The sequence below is a fragment of the Vulpes lagopus genome, chromosome 17 (genome assembly GCF_018345385.1).
Source record: "Vulpes lagopus strain Blue_001 chromosome 17, ASM1834538v1, whole genome shotgun sequence".
NCBI classification, from domain to species: Eukaryota; Metazoa; Chordata; class Mammalia; order Carnivora; family Canidae; genus Vulpes; species Vulpes lagopus.
The window spans coordinates 23,381,201-23,401,601 of NC_054840.1; the positions used below are offsets into that span (position 1 = coordinate 23,381,201).

General features: G+C 40.7%; 1 protein-coding gene across 1 annotated transcript in view; it reads left to right on the forward strand.

Annotated features, from left to right (window-relative positions):
* ETV5 (ETS variant transcription factor 5) overlaps positions 1-20,401 on the forward strand; it is a 59,720-nt gene that overhangs the window by 30,475 nt on the left and 8,844 nt on the right. Inside the window, exons 8-11 of the mRNA XM_041731857.1 lie at positions 10,776-11,035; positions 13,102-13,161; positions 17,563-17,631; positions 17,798-17,967. Of these exons, the coding sequence (XP_041587791.1) occupies positions 10,776-11,035; positions 13,102-13,161; positions 17,563-17,631; positions 17,798-17,967 (559 nt within the window). The remainder of the gene's footprint in view (positions 1-10,775; positions 11,036-13,101; positions 13,162-17,562; positions 17,632-17,797; positions 17,968-20,401) is intronic.

A 20,401-nucleotide genomic window follows, 5' to 3' on the forward strand; every position in this document is an offset into this window, starting at 1 on the left:
CATAAAGACCTACATAATTTGGCTGATTAGTCTTTATTCCCCTAGCGAGGCCCAGAGCCATGAACACCAATGATACATAGGACCCAAGGGGCGAGCGTTGATTGGGGGGCTGGCTCAGTAGTGAGCCTTGGTTTCAATGGGAAGCTCATCCAAAGGAGATAGCTACCACTAAGCTTTGCCAGTTTATTGCCTTGTTAACAGCCTTACACTTCTTCAAGAGAATTCGGAAATCAGATTTTTATGTAAAAATTCCAGGTTCTATGGGGGGTTTTTTTGGTTTGTTTTTGTTTTTTTTTTTAAGTTGGCAACTAATTCAAATTAAAAACAACAGCAACATTTTGCAGACTAAACAAAACCTCTCTGGGCAAAATCACTCTGCAAGGCTGCCAGTTGGTGAACTCAGGCCTGGATGCCATTTTTATTTCAAAAGTTTTTTGGTTTTGTGTTTTTTAAACAATATCTTCCTGATTTTCTGCAGGGATTATTAATTGAGGATGAGGGATGGGGCGTACATATATTTGGTATATGAAATACTTAACAAACCTTGTATTTGTTACACCATGTGTATGGTGAGAATTACTCATGTTAAATCTCTTTTATACAGTTCCCTCTCAATCCCTGTTTCTTATCCAGAGGGCTTGAGTGAGGAGAATGTTTGTCCTCTTGCAGCCCAGGCAGACAGGAAGCCTTAGTCTTAGTGGTGATGAAGTAGGTTTGTTGCCAGGCTTCCCAGCCCCACCTCACCCCCCAAAGGGGGAAGTTTGATCCTGAGATCCAGGAGTATCTGCCCTCAGGTGTCCAAAGAGAGAAAGGCAGGAACCAGAAACCAGATATTTCTTTTTAGCGGGGATTCCTCTGACATCTGCCTGTGGGCTTAGTTCCCCTACAGTCTGCCATTAGGAGTAAAGGTCTATTTTTTTAAAGATTTTATTTATTTATTCATGAGAGATACAGAGAGAGAGGCAGAGACATAGGCAGAGAGAGAAGCAGGCTCCCTGTGAGGAGCCTGATGTGGGACTTGATCCCGGACCCTGGGATCACAACCTGAGCCCAAGGCAGGTGTTCAACCGCTGAGCCACCCAGGCATCCCAGGAGTACAGGTTGAGAATAAAAAGACCTCTCGTGCTCTGGGCTGATACAGAGATCCTTGAGAGTACTAGGGTGAAGAGCAACACCTGGACACTTAGCCTTCTACCTGAGGACACTGTAGTTGCGAAGTTGCCAGTTACAGGAGTTATCACAGGGGCTTATTTAAAATGCAGATTCCTTACTCTGCCCCAGGTTTTGAGGTGGTGGGTCTGGGGGCATGGCCTGGATATTTTATTGTCACACTTTGAAAAATCATGATATAGCTGTTTGTTGTACCCCCATCCTTACTCAAACCCACCTTTTCCTTATGCATCAAGTACCCAGTACTCTGAATTTTGTTCTTATTGCCCTTGTCTGTTATTAATGAGGGTATCCATGGGATATTTGTGTGATGCAGATTACACCAAAGACATGACAAATGATTTTGCTTGTAGATACTGGAGAGCACACAGAAAATGAGGCAAACTGGGCAGCCAAGGTGGCTCACCGGTTTAGCACCGCCTTCAGCCCAGGGCCTGATCCTGGAGACCCAGGATCGAGTCCCATGTCAGGCTCCCTGCATGAAGCCTGCTTCTCCCTCTGCCTGTGTCTCTGCCTCTCTCTCTCTCAGTCTCTCATGAATAAATAAATAAATAAAATCTTAAAAAAAAAAGAAAGAAAGAGAGAAAGAAAGAAAGAAAGAAAGAAAGAAAGAAAGAAAGAAAGAAAGAAAGAAAGAAAATGAGGCAAACTAAAATCCCTGGTCTGATTTTGTAAAAGTAATAGTGACTGTACTTGTGTATGATAACAAGCTTAATAACTCCACCTCTAATAACTATTACACCTGCACGAAATGGGGCAGATTACTTTTTTTTTTGGTAATTGTAGTTTGTTCTTTGCTAACTTTCAATCTAAATGCAATCTGAGAATATTACTTCAAAAAGAACCCCCTAACAAAAATATATGGTATTTTGCAGGATATGAAGGAAATAGTCTTTTTTTTTTTTTTAAGGCCTTATTTATTTATTTGAGAGAGAGAACACAAATGGAGGAGGGGCAGAGGGAGAGAGAGAAGCAGACTCTGCTGAGTGTCAGGCCCGATGTGGGGCCCTGATCCCAGGATCCTGAGAGCATGACCTAAGCTGAAGTCGGACACTTAACGACTGAACCACCCAGGTGCTCCAGGAAATAGTCTTATTTGAGCTTTTTAACAATCCTGTAACCAAAGCGGAGTAAAAAACCTGTTCCATAGATAAGAATATCAGGCCTCAGAGCAGCTAAGGGGCTTCCTTAATGGTCACATAGCCAAATACAGGGGCCTACATTTAGAAACCAAAACATTTATAACTGCGCTGTTTTGGTTATGATTTGGGGGAAGGGGTTGCTAACATCCTCTTAAACTACCAGAACTTTATCCATGTTTTAAATTACAAAACCCTGCTAAATTCCTGCTTCACTCATCTAAACTCATGTTGTGACAGATAGCTTTTTTGTTTTGCTCACAGTATGCCTTATCTCTGCTGTTGAATAAACTTTTTGAGGCTTAAAAACCATGATTTAGAACCCTCTCAGCCCAGTATCATACTTGTCCTCAGTTTATGTTTACTGATAGTGACAGCAGCTTGCTAGGATTATACTTTAAACAAATAAAATATAATCTATTCAAAAGTACATTCTTAATGTTCTATATAATCTTAGTATATAATTTTTCACAAGTCGTAAGTTATTTTTAGAAGATAAATACTGTGTTTGGAAGCCATGATTTATATTCGTGATTTCCTCCCCCCCAAGGAGGGGGGAAATAAAGCATGTAATTTGGCATGTTGAGACATGTTCCATTTATCCTTAAAGACCAGCTGCTCCTTAAAGAGGAGGCGTGTTTTTCGTTCAGCCATCCTAATCTTAAAAGTTTTATCATCATGCTGCTTACGATGTCTATATGGGCTGGGTGAGGGAAATTTAGAAAATGTTCCTGTGTTATAAGTATTGTACTGGCCAGGTATGATTTTGTCCTTTGTTACACCATTTCTCATTACATCTCAAGTTGAAAGAGTCCCCATAATTCAACTGAAGAGGCTCCACTAGGAAATTTATCATGTAAAAATTTTGGAATACACTGCTCTCTCACTTAGCATCAAGAAGCAAATCTCAAGAAATGACGGCATTCAAGACAGTACGGCTGGTGGAAAAATCCCCTGCTTTTTTGATGTTCTCCAAGGGCATCAGTATTATGATAGGCTATCCTGCTGAAATTGATAGAGTAGAATGTCCCAGAGTCATCAAGAAAGGATCAGTTATGCGAATCACCTAACCTGTTCGGGAAAGTTCTCTCCCACAGTGGTTATAAGCAAAGCTTTAAAGCTTAAAGGAATGAGCTTAAGTTTTGTGGATATGTGATTTGATAGGTAACTATTCATTCCCTAAAGATGCTGTAAAGATTAAGAGATTTAATATACTTAGGGCTTTCTGTTGTTTCCACTTCCTCTCATAAAGTCCATCCCCAATAAAGTGCCGTTCATTTTTGTCCTTTAGATTTTGTAGTTTTTAGAGAGGGAAGAACTTGACTGTGAGTCATATTTGTAGCCTGGCCTGGAATGAAGTGAATGTGTCTGACGCATCTCCTCTCCACGCACTGCTGTTAATAGCATGTTATGTATGGTAGCACAAATTCACTTTGGGATCCGAAACTGAGTTTTGGAGATGCTTAATGGAACCTTCTTTGACAGACTGAATAATGTACTTCTAATGGTTAGAGTATGGGTTGTTTTAGTTTTGAATCTTAGAGGGATTGTTTTTAACATTTCACCATATTTACCTAGTTGTTTTGTCACCTTTTATCAAACTAAGGGAAATTTCCTTCTATTCCTAGATGACTCAGAGGTTGTTGTTGTTTTTTTTAAGATTTTATTTATTTATTCATGAGAGACACACAGAGAGAGGCAGAGACACAGGCAGAGGGAGAAGCAGGTGCCCTGCAGGGAGCCTGACGTGGAACTCGATCTTGGGATCCTGGAATCGAATCACACCCTGAGCCAAAGGCAGACGCTCAACCACTGAGCCACCCAGGCATCCCTACTCAGAGTTTTAAATATGAATGAATATTGAATTTTATCAAATATTTTTTCTGTGTCTTTTGACATCATCCAGTGAATTTTCTCCTTCCATTTCCTAATGTAGTGAGTTATACTGGTTTATTTGAAACAAGCCTTGTATTTGTGTACTAAACCCAACTTATTTGTTATGTGTTACCTTTTTTGCATTCCTGGACTTTCTATTCTAATATATATTGAGGATGTCTGCATCTGTATAGGAAAAAAAACTAATAACGTATAATTTTTTTTCTTATATTATCCTTGTTGGGTTTTAGCACTGAAGTTATTCTCATCAAATGAGTAGAGGGTATCCTCCTTTTTATGTATACTAGATTAATACATGTGAAATTGGAAACATTTATTCCTTGAATTTTTGGAAGAATTTACCAGTAAAACCATTTGGGCCTGATATTTTCTTTGTGGGCAGATTTTTAATTACCGGTTAAGCATCTTCACTTTTCTGGTCTTGCTCTGAATTTCTATTTAGTTGAGTGAATTTAATAAATTACTTTTTCTGGGGATTTTTCCATTTTGTGTGAGTTTTAAAATTAATTGCCATAAAATCTCTAGTTAGTCCTTGGCAGACAATGTCATTTGTCTTTTCAACAAATCAACTTTGGTTTTGCTCATCCTCTCTATTAGGTGTTTTCTATTTCATTAATTTCTCTCTATTCTTACTAAAATTTTTTATTCATTCTTTCATTGTTTTTTTCTTTTTTTTAAATTTTAACTTATTTTTATTTTTATTTTTTTGTTTGTTTTTCTTTTCCTAACTGCCTTGGTTGGATGATTCATGCATTAATTTTTTTAGCTTTTTTTTTCTTTATTTTTTTCTTAATATTTTATTTAGAGAGAGGCGAGACACAGGCAGAGGGAGAAGCAGGCTCCACACAGGAAGCCTGATGCAGGACTAGATCCCAGGATTCCAGATCATGCCCTGAGCCAAAGTCAGATGCTCAACCTCTGAGCCACCCTGGCCTCCCACTTTTTTTCTTTATAGTGTAACATATAACCAAATTAAACTTCTCCTAAGGCTGGGGTGACCAGATACTCAGTTTGTCCCAGGTCACTTATGTTTGGTGCCTAATGGAAGTTACTGCTCATAGCTTTCCTTTTTACTCCCCCAAATGTCCTGATTTGGACAATCAGTTATTTGATTTCCGTACCCAAGTCCTGCTTTAGCTGCATCCCACAAGTTCTGATTTAAATTAAAGTTCTGATTTAATTTCAAAGCTCAGTTCTAAGCATTTTCTATTTTTTTCTCTCAATCCTGTAGTTCTTTAAAAATATATTGTTTAATTTCCAAACATATGGGAGTTTTCTAGCTGTCTGGACTATATGATTTTTATTTCAATATCATCAAGAAAGTATTTAAAAGCAGTCACAGAAAGAGTATAGGTTCTAGAGTTGGGTCTGGGATTGAATCCCAGCTTGCTGCTTCCTATCTGTATGACCTCAGGTAGGCACTTAACTTTGTCTAAGTTTTGGTTTCTTCATCTGAAAATGGGAGAATGGTACTTAACACATGGAATCATTGGGTGGATTAGATGAAGTCATACCAGCACAGAGAAGGTATTCAGTAAACGCTAGCTTCTGTGACACTTTCATTCTATAAAGGAATCTTCCTAAAATGTTGCAGATAACACAGCTTAGAAACTTCTGTTGCTGCATTGGTTACATTTTTAATGTGTAAAGCTCTCTTTATCCCTAATCTTTGTATCATCAGGCATAACAATGTTATGCACATAAAGCTAACACTCTCACCAGCTGTTATTCTGAGAATATCTTGTATTTCCATCACCATCCTTCTCTGTTTGATGTTAGGAAATCAGACAAACATCGAGTCTCTTAAAGGACATATTTTGTTCCTCATCTATCAGTGTTTTATCATAGTTGGGATGGGCCACATTTGAGTTTAGGCAGTGCTAACAGAACTCACAGAGCCCCCGAGAGCTTTTTCAGAGTTCTGTGGTGTGCTTTTAGGGAGTGTTTGAGTTTGGTTTTGTAATAGTGTCTGGCTCTTGGTAGATGGCAGGAAAGTAAACATTAGTGTGAAATAAATGTGAATACAAATAGCATTTTCATTCTGAGAAAGGAGAATGGATATTGGCTAGGCAACTAGTGGAGTCTGTTATGTGTGTGTGAAAGTTTTCTCCCGGTTCCTTAAGATCTCCCCTTACTGTCTAGCTTCTGAATTTAGCCTTCTGGGGTGGGTCAAGGGGGAGATGGGGCAGTTGATGGTAGTGTTTGAAAATAACATATATTGAGAACTTAACAGCCAGCCAGGCCCTATTTCTTGCATTAGCTTTTGTAATCTTTACAACAAACCTTTGGACAGGTATCCTGGTTGTCCTTACTTTATTCACAAGGAAAATGAGGCTCAGAGCAGTTACATAACTCACCCAAGGTCACACAGACAGTAAATGGTAAAGATTGGATTTCAGCCCAGGATCTTCTTCCTTTATGGCCACAGCCTCTTACCCAGCTATGCTGTGTCCCTGTTCTATCTTCTCTTAGCCTAAATGGATATATTAAGTGCATGGTGGTGGTTTCTTGGCCGATTTTATATCTCATCTCCCAGCTGGCCTCTGAACCATGGCTACTTTACCTGGCATCCATAGTCACTGTGTAGCCTTCGTCAAATCCACACTTTTCTCCTTTCTTCCTCTGAGCATTGTGTTTACTCTGTGTGTTGGCAGCAGAAACCGAAAAGGAAATGCAGAAAAAGCATCTAACGGTTTTCATAACGTAAACCAAATGTTGGTAGCGTGGGTGAGCTCTTGGGAGGAAAGGCGCTATATAAATCTGACAAATAAATAAATAACTGGTTCTTTAAATAAACTGGTACCGAAAAAGCCTTAATCCGTAACCTATTGAATTTATGCTCCCTCGATAGTCAGAAATCTCCTTTTGCTCACCAACTGTGAGTTCACTAGGGCCTGAGGAGTTCTGTTGGGATGACGGGTGTGGGAGCGAGAAGGGGGGGGTGAGCAAGAGAAGGGGGTTGTGAGGAACCAGGCGGCTCCTCCACTGAAAATGATTGCCTGCCTCAGTAAACAAGAGGCATCTTTGTCATAGCTGTATTATATATACAACACATTCTTAGATACTTCAAAAGGATTGCGGAAAGGGGAAGAGGGTTCAAATGAAGGTCAGTGAGTAAAGTTCACAGAATGTATTTTGAGGACAAGCACGGAATTACTTTACTAATCTCTGCAAATAAAAGCCATTATCGGCAGCAGGCTCGGAGAGAACCTTTCTCCCAATATGTTGGTTTTGTGACTTACCCTTCGGATCCCCTCTGCCTGCCATGCCACTCCCTCAAAACAAACCAGGGCTGAACCCTCCCAAGTATGGAATCTGTTCTGCAGATCCGAGGCCCCTAAGCTCCTCGCACCCTTAAAGTGGTGCTTAGGGGAGGGGCAGGAGCTGCTGGCTGGTACCCAGATGGAAGTACCTTTTCCTGAAGGGACTGCAGTAGGCCGACTCTAGAGTTTCATTCTGGAAGGTGAGAAGATAGGCGCTGAGAGGAAGTGAAAGGCTTGGGCCTGCCAGCTGCAGAGGCTCTGGTTACAGAACTGAGCAGTTCTGCGCCCTCTCAGAGCCATCAAAGGAAGTGATTTGTGGAGGTCACCTTTGAAGGTGCTAAGATGGTGGCAGAGAGGAGAGAGTGTGGAAGATGGGTGCCTCTGTTACTGTTCCTTCCTTCTAGTATAAGCTTTGGTTCTTGATAAAAATAAGGCCTTGAGAATATCTTCATCTTTCTTTTCTGCCCACTTCTTCAGAATTCTCTTCAAAAATTCAGGTTTGCAGTGTGCTGCTGCTGCCTGTATTCTAAATGTCAAGCCTAAACCCGGGTTTCAAATTTACACTTCTTCAAAGACCATGGAAGGGTTTCCTTAAATAACAGCAACCTTGAAAATCCGCATTCCTGATGAAGTTCCACTGTAATGCATTCAGCGCCACAGTGAAAGGCTCTCAACCCACCGAACCTTATATAGTTTGTAAAACTTGTTTAATACATTGGCCAGGCAGATTCGGATGCCTTTGGTGTCTGGGATAAAAGGCTAAGCGTATGGAAAACTGTTTGGGGATCTTCATGTCATGACATGATCTTACGGTAGTACCTTTGGTAAGGTAGTAAAGATTCACACAGAGTGAGTGCAGTGCTAAACCCTGATCTAAACAATGTTTTATCTGTATCCAGATCTCTTCAGTTAAAGATTTTAAATCTTGATATTCTAGAAATCTGTTGGCCACCTGTTGCCACAGATTGATTCAAATCAAATTCAAATTATTTTATGAAAGCTATTCATAGGATTCGAGCTAAAATTAGAGGTAAGACCTTAATATTACAGGCTTCTGTTGTTGGGTTTTAAAAACCCATTGGAATTAGTTGTAGATTTTTAATTTTTGAACCCAAACCTCAGCTCCTGCTTTCTACCTGAGGACATAGATCCACAAACGCTCTTCTTTATACACAGAGATTATGCACATTTATTATGCACATTTCATGGATGGAGACCTCACCTTTAGGGTTACCATCTCTGACTTCTACACCCACCCTCCTGAAGTCTGTTAGTGCTCACAGGTGTGATGGAAACCATGCTTCGTAGACATGATTTTATTTCACCCTTCCAGTAGCATTTTGATTCATAATTTACTCCCATGGTACAGATGAGGAAACTGAAGCCAAGAAAATTTGCCCCCTATCGCTTTCCCTTTCACTACACTGCCCTTCCAACAGATCAAGGGCAGTCGGTACACTTTTGGGTTTTCCTAACAGCTAAAGGATATTAATGCTACTCAGTTAATAATAAAGTAGTACATGTGTATGAAACTGTAGATGAGCAAACAAAGAAAATCACCTAAAATCATAACCAACCAAAGATAAGCAGTATTCACTATTCACATTTAGGTATGCAGATCTCTCCAAGATTTGCATGATCCCAAAAATACTTTTTTTTCCATAGAGACTTTATTTTTGCAAAAATTTGTTGTTCTTTGTAACTATTAAACAATACGTCAAAAATAGCTTTCCAAGTTCTTACATATTTGAGTATTATATCATATTTGGTTGTTGCTTACAACTAAATAGCTTTATCATAAATGTGCTTAGCCAGTTCCCTTTTTGCAGACTTGCACTGGTGACCATCCTTGTAGCTAGATCTCATCTGCCTATGATTTCAGGGCTTTTTATGTGCCAGGCACAGATTTGTTAACTGCCTGTTTGTCCTCCAAGTAACCAGGACAAACCTTTCTCTCAGTACTCTTTTGATCACTAATGAAGTTGAGCTTCTTGTTGGTTTACAATCATTAGTAGTTCTTCTTCAGTGACTTTCCTATTTATGTTCAGTACCCATTTTTTTCTACTGGGATATTCATTCTCTGGTGATTTTTAAAAGCTGCTTATGTCAACAATATTAACATTGCTACACCTGTTAGAGATTTTTCCCCAGTTTGTTTTGTTTTTGGTTTTGTTTCTAATGTATTCTGACTGTTAGAGATGTTCTCCTCAGTTTTGATCCTGTTTCTGGTGTTCTTTTGAACTGTAGAATTTATATAATGAGAAATATCCATATTTATCTTGATGATTTTTTACTGCTGGTATGATGTGTAAAAAGGTTTTCCCTCACTCCAAGATTATATGTTTCCACATCTATTTTCTCTACCATTAAGGTTTCACATTGAAATCTTAAATCTATATGAAATTTATTTTGACATGTGGTATAAAACAGGATCTAACTCTCCCCCCAACTAATTTGAAATGCTAAGTTTAACAAGTAGTAAATTTTAGAATATTCTTGACAGTTTTTGACTCCCTGTTTGATTCCCTTGACTAGCTTTCATTCTTTTATTGCTGTATTAATTATTGTGGTTTTTGAAAATTTGTACATATCTAATCATTAATTTCTTTTCAAAAATTATTTAATACTTTGAAGTTTAGCATCATTTTATCAAGTTGATTGGGAAGGCATTGCTTTTAAAGAATAATAGGGAGCCAATAGCTTCTAAGTCCTAAATATTTTCTCTTTACTTAAATTTTCTTTCTTTTCCTCAGAAAACAGTTTTAAGGTTTTATTCTTATGGCCTACACATTTCCTGATTATTCCTAGAGATTTTATGTTTTTGATTGCTATTATGAATGGGACTTTTTAATTACATTTTCTAACTGGCCAATTTGTACACTTTGGTTTTTAATTTTTTTTTTTTTTTTTGGTTTTTAAATTTTAATTCTATATATAGGTCAAAGAAGGAATGAACTAGTAAACATATGTATAAGTTAGTACTGTTTGCAACTAAGTGGTTTTATATATTTAAACACATAATCTGACCCAACTGTACAGATAGACTGCATGAAATAAACATGCATGGGAGATAAGAGGCTACCATGTCGTTGCTTTGGGGTGTTTTTTTTTTTTTTTGCCATCCCTGACTCAAGGGGTCTGAAATATGCCATATAATTTTGGGAAGAAGGTAAAATGTTCAGAAATATACATTACTAAGTGCTTTGCAAATAATTTCCTTTATCTGAATTTCTAATTCCCAGTGCTTAATCAGAGTAGGCATATATCATGTTCTTAGTTAAAAATTATAACTACTTTCTTCTTACAGATTTCAGAGACAACTGTCTGAACCCTGCCACCCCTTCCCTCCTCAGTCAGGAGTTCCTGGAGATAATCGCCCCAATTACCACCGGCAAATGTCAGAACCCATTGTCCCTGCAGCTCCCCCACCCCCTCAGGGATTCAAACAAGAATACCATGATCCACTCTATGAACATGGGGTCCCAGGCATGCCAGGCCCCCCAACACATGGGTTCCAGTCACCAATGGGAATCAAGCAGGAGCCCCGGGATTACTGCGTTGATTCAGGTTAGCATAAAATCATGCCGTTCCTCTCTTTGTTCTCTTGTTTATCTGTCTGCTATTATTGTCTTCTATGTGCAGGGCTTTAGGAAATAGTTTTATAAAAAGTCGCCCTCAAAGAACTTAGGAGCTAAAAAGGCAGACTTGTTTATGTATAACTGAATACAAAGCAACACTTGATCTTAGCCAAAAGGCTCAGAAGCGATTCTGAATACAAAACAAAACAAAAAAGCCATCCGATGGTAGGAAGTGGAATAGGCATTCAAAAGTGGTAGGGAGTACACCTCTGAGTCCAAGCCCAGAGATCCAGTTATGGCAATGCCCTTTATAAGATCTATTATCTTAGGGTCACTGGACATAGGAAATATCATTTCTGCATTTTAGTCCTGCCACTAGCTTTATGGCTTTTTGAATACAGTGGACTCATAAACTACTAATATGAGCATAAGGAAGAGAATCTACACATAGGATGGGATTCTTTCTATTTTTGAAATGAATCGTATTCTGAGAAAGCACCTAGTATGTCGTGGCTCTATGGGGTGCTGGGTCCACCAAGGAAAAGGCTGTCTTGCTGATTGCTTCATGGGACTCACTGCCCTCTTGCAGTGTTTTCATCTGGGAAAGTTCCTGGTGTCCTTCAGATGCTGCTGGTATACACAGGGACAGGTAACATGTTAGGACACCTATTGTGTGCTTATGGGTTACCTCTCATCTAAAAATATAGACATATCAAGAAGTTTAAACTGTCATTGGAGACCCCACCACCATACACTCATTCACTAACTATGTATCTTACAGGCTGGGCATGTTAAATGAGATCATTAGGGGAAAGGAGAGTTGAAATTCTGCAGTTTGCACTTTTAGAAACCACTTCCTCCTATTCTTTTCCTCTTCTTTCAGAAATTAAACTTTTTCACTCTTTTCTTACAGTTGGTACTCAAGGAATTTGAGTGGGGTGGGTAGGTTTTTAGCCTTTTTGATGGGTGTTTTTCTTGAAGACTCTGGAGAGGGGTGGGCAGTATGTGTTTGAATGACTTTTGCAAACAGAATAGGATATATATAGTTTACTCTTGGCCTTCTGGGAGATAATACATAGATTGCTCAATTCAGGCAGAAATGGGTTATGGGAAAGGCTGGGAAGTAGACAGAAGGGAGACATCTGTTGCTCTATGATTTAAAAAAAAAAAAAAATACCAGTGTATAGGTATTGAGAGCTTGTAAAATTCCCACTGGCATTCCTCCTGAAGACTTTGATGTGTTTTTCTCAGGAAAAAACATGACCAGCAACATTTTTTCCTTTGGGATTGACATTTTTAATTCATCCTGATGAATTTTTCACTCCACCCCACTCCCCCTTAAAGCAAGACCCTTAGCAGATGTTACCATATCTATAATTCTTGTGTCCCACATGGGCAAAACTCAACTCACCAGCTTTCCTCTCAATGGACACCTCGATAATGTAATGCTTGAAGAAGAGCTCACTTGAGCATGGGTTTCATTCCAACACTTCCAATGTGGGGAAATGTACTTGCAAATGGCAGGTTGCCCCCACCCCCACTGGCTCTTGTCCTGGCTTCCTAACCTCAAATCCCCTAATCTCTTTGGCCCTCATCTGTTGGAGCAGAACTGGATGTGACCATCTGCTATAAAGGGGAGCAAATTGGGAAAGATCTAAAGCATACCTCTTCTAACTCTAACCCCCAAAGCCCATGAGTCAGTAGAGACAGAAGGCCAAGCTTGGCCTCTTGAAAGCCACTTTCTTTTTCTATGATTAACTCTCTCACCAGATTTGTTGCTAGCCAATTTCTAAAATGAATAAGTTATGAGAATGAAGCATCATTTTTTTCCTCCTAGTTCTTTTGATCAGGAGTCAGGGGTCCTACGTCCAAATGGTGGGTGATGGCATTGCCCATGTTGCCTATTAGGGTGGTACCTCTTTCCCTGGACAAGACCAGAAAGACATGACCTGGGAGCAGGAGAAGGTCTAGGGAGCTTTACTGCAGGGCTACACTTCAACGGATGTGCTGACTGACCTACAGAAATTACTGATGGTGTGTCTGTTTGTCTTTCAGAAGTGCCTAACTGCCAGTCGTCCTATATCAGAGGGGGGTATTTCTCCAGCAGCCATGAAGGTGAGTAACTTTTTAAAAAAAATTATATTTAAGCAGACTTAAAATTGCTTAGCTTCCAGGCTAAGATTTGGGGTCATAGATGGTTTAAACCTTTATTAAGTCATCAAAGTGAGAGCTAATGGATGATAATCTTCAGTTATTTTGAGGCACACTCCTGAACACAGTGAGGACCACCATCATTGTCAATAGAAATGACTAACTTTTAAGAGTTCATGGAATATTATGAAAGAAAAAAAAATAAACCAATCTGATTTCCACATTTCCATTCAAGGAGGTTTATATAGCTGTATATATATAATATTATCAGCCTGAACTAGAACTTGGGAACTATGTGACTACTTGAGATGGTAGGTTTAGGATTTCTTTGAACACTGAAACAAGGAAGGGTTTTTTTTCTTAGTACATTTTCCCCAGAAGCATGCCTTGTTTTTTTGTCCTATATATCTCTCCTTAAATAGCCAGAGCAGTGTGATTCCCCAAACCCATGGCATCAGCTTCACCTGAAATCTGTTAAAAATGCAGATTCTCAGGACCCCCTCCCCATGCATACTACTGAATCAGAGCCTCCAGGGGCCCAGCACTCTGTGTTGTAACAAGCTTTCTAGGTGGTGCTATGCATGCTTAGGTTTGAGAACTACCATAGTATCGTAAGTTGCAGCTTTGGCTGCACATTAGAATCAGCTGGGAACTTTAAAAATTTTTGGTGTCCAAGCTTCACTGAGGACAAGTAAATCAGAAATTCTGGGGTGGGGCTTAGGTGTTTGTAGTTTTTTTTATTAAAGATCCCCAGATGATTCTAATGTGTATCCAAGGAGGATTGAAAAGCTAATAAAACTGTACTAGGAAGCATGGCTCATTTTCTGTAAGTGATTGGCTCATAAGCATGATTTGTATAGGACCTGCCTCCCACTGACCTGGTGAGAGGGGCAATCCAGCAGGGCTATCTTGGGGACCCAAGAATATTCTGAGTGTGTGTCCAGCCCTGGGAAGGAAGGGCTGTCTACTGGACCTCTGACTGTGATCAATTGGCACAGCTGTGTGGGGCTCTCTTCCAGGTTCCCAAATGTTTCTGCGGCAGCAATTGATGTGTGCAGCAGGCAAACTGGGAGGGAGTGGGGAAAGAGAGGGAGGAAAACATTTTTGCATAATTACAACATTTAGAAAGGAGCATGCTCTTAAAGGAAATATTTTTAGTAAAGCATTGGGCTGCTTACTATACACAGAATATCTGGCGAGTTTGTGTTTTCCCCCTACTCTTTCCCATTCCTCTCCCCGACCCCACACACATCTGAGAAGCTAGTTTCAAAGAGACCTGCATTCTTAATTGCTCTAAATTGCCGTGATGTGGCTTCTCCTTCCTCCTTCTATAGGCTTGACCACGGATGCCAGTTAGTGAAACAAGTGTTTCTGATTGGCATCTGTGATTACTAAGATAGCCGTCCTGCCTTAGCGTTCACCTGGAATCTCTGCACAGCATGTGAATCTTTCATTTCCACTTGGCTCCTCAAATAGGTTCTTCCTTCCTGCCGCCTTTGAGTGGTGGGATGGTTGTGGCCACAACCGATGTAACTGCTAAGGCTAATTCAACTGACTTAAATTTCACTTAAGCCAACAGTACCTTGCAGATGTTTTAGAGAACCTCGTGTGGCAGTGACCAAAAACCACAGATACACCAAAACGATACTCATGGGCAGGCCCTCATCTGATTGGTTTAAAAGCCAAACCTAGAATTTCATCCCAACTTACATTTTTCCCCTCTGTACTGTGAATGTAGCATCTGTGTCCAGAGGAAGAACAGTGCTAAAAATCACATGGCACGTTTGACAGACGTGTAAACTCTGAAGACATTTACTTATAACGACTTTATAATAAGGCCGTTAAAACACCACTGGAGTATCAAAATCCACTTGGAAAGTCAGGAAAATTATAACTTCCTGACAGCCAAGGCAAAAACAAACAAACAAACAAAAAAATACAACACGTGAAACATGAGGGATTATGTAATTCTTGTTGATAATATAAAGTATAACAGTTTGTCATAAAAGTCAGTTTCCTAGTACCAGATTGAAAAATAGATTTATCATAGAAGTCACTGAATCCTGACTTACAAAGCTAACATTGTGTTCTTAAATCTTTTTTTTAATGGAGATTCTTTCATAATTATTCAAATATTCATTGAGCACTTATGTACAAGACGGTATAAGGATACTAAGATATTCGGGACATGGTCCTTATCCTCAAGGAATATAGAATCTATGACCAGGACTATATAAGATAAAGCTCTCACATTATCCAGTTAATTTCTTTTTGGGGGAGGGACAGAGGGAGAAAGAGAATCTTAACCTGAGATTGTGACCTGAGCCGAAATCAAGAGTTGGATACTTAACCAACTGAGCCACCCAGGTGCCCCTACAATTACTTTCTAAATAGTTATTTATCACAATGTACAATTACTATCATAATTTTTAAACTATTATTTATTGTACATTTATGTACATTTACTTAACACTGAGGTGTGGAGATAAACAGATCAATGTAACAGAATATATATTAACTCATAATATTCTCACACAACTAGTTCTCATAGTTAGTATCTTCCTCTGTCTGCGAATGAGGAAGCTGGGGTGCAGAGAGGGCACGCAGCAATTCCAAGTGTATCAGTCTGGCTTCATGGCCCACACTGTGATGCCCCCACCATCCCGGGTCTCACTTTTCTTTCCCTACTTTATTGTCTGTCTGTCTCTGCCAGTTGGGTTATAAGCTCCATGAGAACAAGCACCGAGTCACTATTCTCATTATCTACCTCCTTCTAGCACTGTGCCTGGCATAAATATTTATTGGATTAAATAATAAATAAATGTCAATAAAATATATTCCCTTTGATATCATTAAGCAGACAGAGATATAGTGCCTGGGGCTGAGAAAACAAAAATGAATAATATAAACCTCAAAATAATCCCAGTCAGGTAGTACTTTCCCAGTCCCAGGGCCTTTTAAAAACAGCGCTGGCCCTGCCAAAAAGAACGTGATCTTGGCTGGTTGTGAAAAAAGAGCAGCAGATTATCTCTTGGCATCTTTATTCATGGACTTTTCAAGTCCTAGCAAATCCCTCCCACAATCTCCTGCTAGTCCTTCATTGCAGAGTAGCCAGTCTCCTGGCCTGCCCCCGCCGCACCCCTGGCACTTGAGTGCACCCCTGTACTGCACAGCCAGGTGGATGGGCACGTGGGTGAGCACAGGGATGGGCACGCAGGAGCAGCCGGGGCTCTCTGCAGAGGGGTGTGCTGTCAGGGGAGCAGGCGCTGGCCCTTGCACACCTGAGAAACGGGCTCGGCCGTGGGGTCGGATGTGGTCCCCAGCAAGCCTGTTAGCTGGCTTTGATTGGCACCGCAGATCTCGCCAGGGTCCCTGGTGACATGACTCAGTAGTCAGCACCAAACGTACAATAAGGGTCTATGGACTGAGAGTGCCAGTCAGCCCTCCTTCTCCTCGACCTGTTTCACTTTAGGCCCTCCCTTTCTTTCATTTCTGCTTATGCATGTTGAGCCCATCCATCCCCTGCCCCTTTTTTTTAAGATTTTATTTATTTATTCATGAAAGACACACAGCAAAGCAGAGACATGGGCAGAGGGAGAAGCAGGCTTTCTGTGGGGAGCCTGATGCGGGATTTGATCCCAGGCCCTTAGATCACTACCTGAGCCAAATGCAGACACTCAACCGCTGAGCCACCCAGGTGCCCCCCACCCTGTCTTTTTTTACCTCTGTTCTGTTGTCTCTAACAATAAATACTTTTTATTGCAGGGAAGTCTTTTCAGATTTCTTCCATTATGTCTGGTGATAATACTTCCAAATTGCTTTTAAATTTATTGCTGGTCACAATCCCCCACAGGCCCAAGTCTTTACTCACTTCGGCAACACTGTCTACCCTCCAGGCTCCTTCATAATTGAATGAGATACACGGGGAGCCTCGACAAGCCCTATGAAAGGTTGAAATTAATATTTGCTAAAAGGAAAATGGCAAGACTATGTACAGATCAACCAAATCCTCCTGGCTAGGCCTGCTGAAATAGATGAGATGTCTTTTCAGATATAAAAGCTTAGTCACAGCAACACTGACCTATCCAGACCTCCTACAAGATGTGAGGGAACTTACTGGTGACTCAGCGCTTCCCTGCAGTCTTAGCTCAAATAGCAGGAATCGATGCTTCTCTGACTGGCTTCAGAGCACGAACACCTAAGTCCCTTTGAAGTCCCCCAAATTCAGTCTGAGCATACATACTGCAATTAGTAGGGCTTAGGACTTGGAATAGTAGAATTCCATTTTAGTCCTTAAAACCAGAGTTTGAGTAGAATACAGATAGAATTTGTCAAACAACATGGTCTTTTTAAATTTTCCTTCAGGTTTTTCATATGAAAAAGATCCCCGGTTGTACTTTGACGACACTTGTGTTGTTCCTGAGAGACTGGAAGGTAAGTAGCTCCCCCACCCCCTAGTTTGTTGCTAAGCTGAAGTATCAGAGATGTTAGAGCACCTCAGGCTTATTCATGCCAAGCTGGCATTAACAACACCTTCGTGCCCAAATTGCCCAAGAAACTTAATGCTCACGTATTCTATGTATATCCTCATCCCAAATAGGCAAAGTCAAGCAAGAGCCCACCATGTATCGGGAGGGGCCCCCTTACCAGAGGCGAGGTTCTCTTCAGCTGTGGCAGTTCCTGGTTACTCTGCTGGATGACCCAGCCAATGCCCACTTCATTGCCTGGACGGGCCGTGGCATGGAGTTTAAGCTGATAGAACCTGAGGAGGTAAGCACTAGTGCTGGGCTTGGATGAGATTTGACTGGACAAGGATGATGATGTCTACGTTTGTTTACCCCTCCATTGAGGCTTTTTACTGTGTTAAATATGCTCTTCCTTCTCATTCAGATTCTGGCCTGGCCAATGGGCTTGGCAGTTCTCTTCCTATTAATAGGACAATTTACAATCCGGGGACAGGCAGGGTTCTCCACTGTAGAAAAAGTTTTAGTAACACATCTGCAAAATCTAAAGAGTGAGGCCATGAAGACTTATATCCAGACAGCATCTGTTTTCCGTGTTGGAAAGTCTTTTTCAAGGGTTGTTTCGGTGATACCAACTTGTTTTGGTGTCGGGCCTCATGTGTCACAGGATCTATTTGAGGCTACGTGAACATATTATATGACATTTTGGTAATATAAGATGCAACTACCCCACTGTATATTTCAAGTGGCTCTAACCTAAAGAAATAAAATGATCAGAAGGGGGTCAATCTTAGGAGCTTAGGTTTTTTTTTAGGTGAATCGTGGCATCACAATGGTTGAGAGGTGGCCCAAACCTTCATTATTTTAATAGAAAAGAAACACTGTTTTTTTGCCTAGAGCTATTGATAGAAAGGCCTACAGACAGACATATTTTCTCTTCAATGGAGAAATATTAGAATATTAGATAACAAAATAAATCATGTTCTCAGTTTGGCATATTCCAAAGGCATTGATTTTAAATTTGTTTGATTTAGAATCTAGAGAGATTATAAATAGAAAAAAAAAACTGCCTAAAAATCTGAGGTATGCTTCTTTTGGTACTGTATACCTAGGCATTCTATATTAAATCAGCAAAGAAAAAGGTATCTTTGGGTTGGATGTAAATGAAATGGGAAAAGACCTCTTGGAAGGCATTTGAGCAAGAAGTATGGTTTTATTTTTTTTTTTTAATTTTTATTTATTTATGATAGTCACAGAGAGAGAGAGAGAGAGAGAGAGGCAGAGACACAGGCAGAGGGAGAAGCAGGCTCCATGCACCGGGAGCCCGATGTGGGATTCGATCCCGGGTCTCCAGGATCGCGCCCTGGGCCAAAGGCAGGCGCCAAACCGCTGCGCCACCCAGGGATCCCCAAGAAGTATGGTTTTAGATATTCGATTAACTCCAGGATGTGCCTCAGCATACCAAGGGGATAAGTTGGTGTGGGGATTAACAGCAGAAAGTAGCCATTTGGCACTTGGCTTGGAAGAAGAAAATAGTCTGAAAGTTAAGATGAGAAAAGGAGACTATGTGAATTGGAAATTTCTAAAGAATCCCAGCTGGTAGGAGGATAAAGGAAGGTTCCACTACAGGCAGTTATAAAAGAAGATACATGGTATTCCCTGTCTCATTCCCTTCGTCAAATTGAAAGTGTGTAGACATGTCCTATCATAAACAGTTTCCGCTAAGACTGGGCTCCCTTCAAAGCCAGAGTTTGGTACTATTGTGTTTTTTGAAGGTTTCTCCTGGGCCAAGTCATGGGGAAATGTAGCTGTACCGGGGAGCCAGCCACCCCACATTGTTTTCCTCATAACATGGTCTGGTTGATACGAGGCTTGAAGAAAGGTTGCCTAGACTCACTGAGGCTTTCTGCATGCAAGTCTGTCATGTGGGCCGTCCTTATTGATTTATCTCATTTCACAAATAGGAGCTTTTATTACTTTATTGCCACTGCCTCAGGCCTAAGCACAGGCTGTGCAGCTGCAGGTAAACCTGGTTATGACCCTCTGTAAAGCTGTTATTGAATCTTCTGCCCTCCTACCAGCGGTAAAGACAATGATGAACAGATGGTAAAGGGCCCCTGCCTTCGTACTTAATAGAGAAACTAATATTAATCCAAAGTGCTCCTAAATGCCAAGGGGCCGAATCACATGTAAGGCCTGTGGTGGCTTTGCACCTCCCTGGGTTGACTGGACAGCTTCGTTTTTCCAGGAAGGACTTCTTTCCACCCTACCTTGAAATCCCCCCAGCATGCTGCCAACTCTGAGGGTTCCAATCTCGGATATTCCAGGACTGCTTCTGTTCCACGTGCGCACTTTGGCCTTGGGACGTGAGGCGTTGGTTGAGCTCTCTCCCTACTGGTTGTATAACTTTGCCCTCCCCACTCTTTGTTAAAGTCAGGAAGATACCAACTCCTCGAGAAAGCTGTAAGACGTTGTCATGGGGGGAGCTTGAAGGGTGAAGCGGAGGAGGAAGCTGTTTGGGACGTAATTGTAGGCAGCTGTGTGGCTGAGTAGTGCACTCTGGGTAATTATCCATAATATCCATTACACTGTGCATGGAAATTGTGGTTTTAGAACTGCGTTTTGGCAGGCCCCCTAATCAAATGTCTTTTGATAGTCATCCAGCTTAGCACCCTCTCAATTATGACTGACTCGGCTTTAATCTGGAGCCATTTTAACTGTGAATCTGCATTAATGAATAT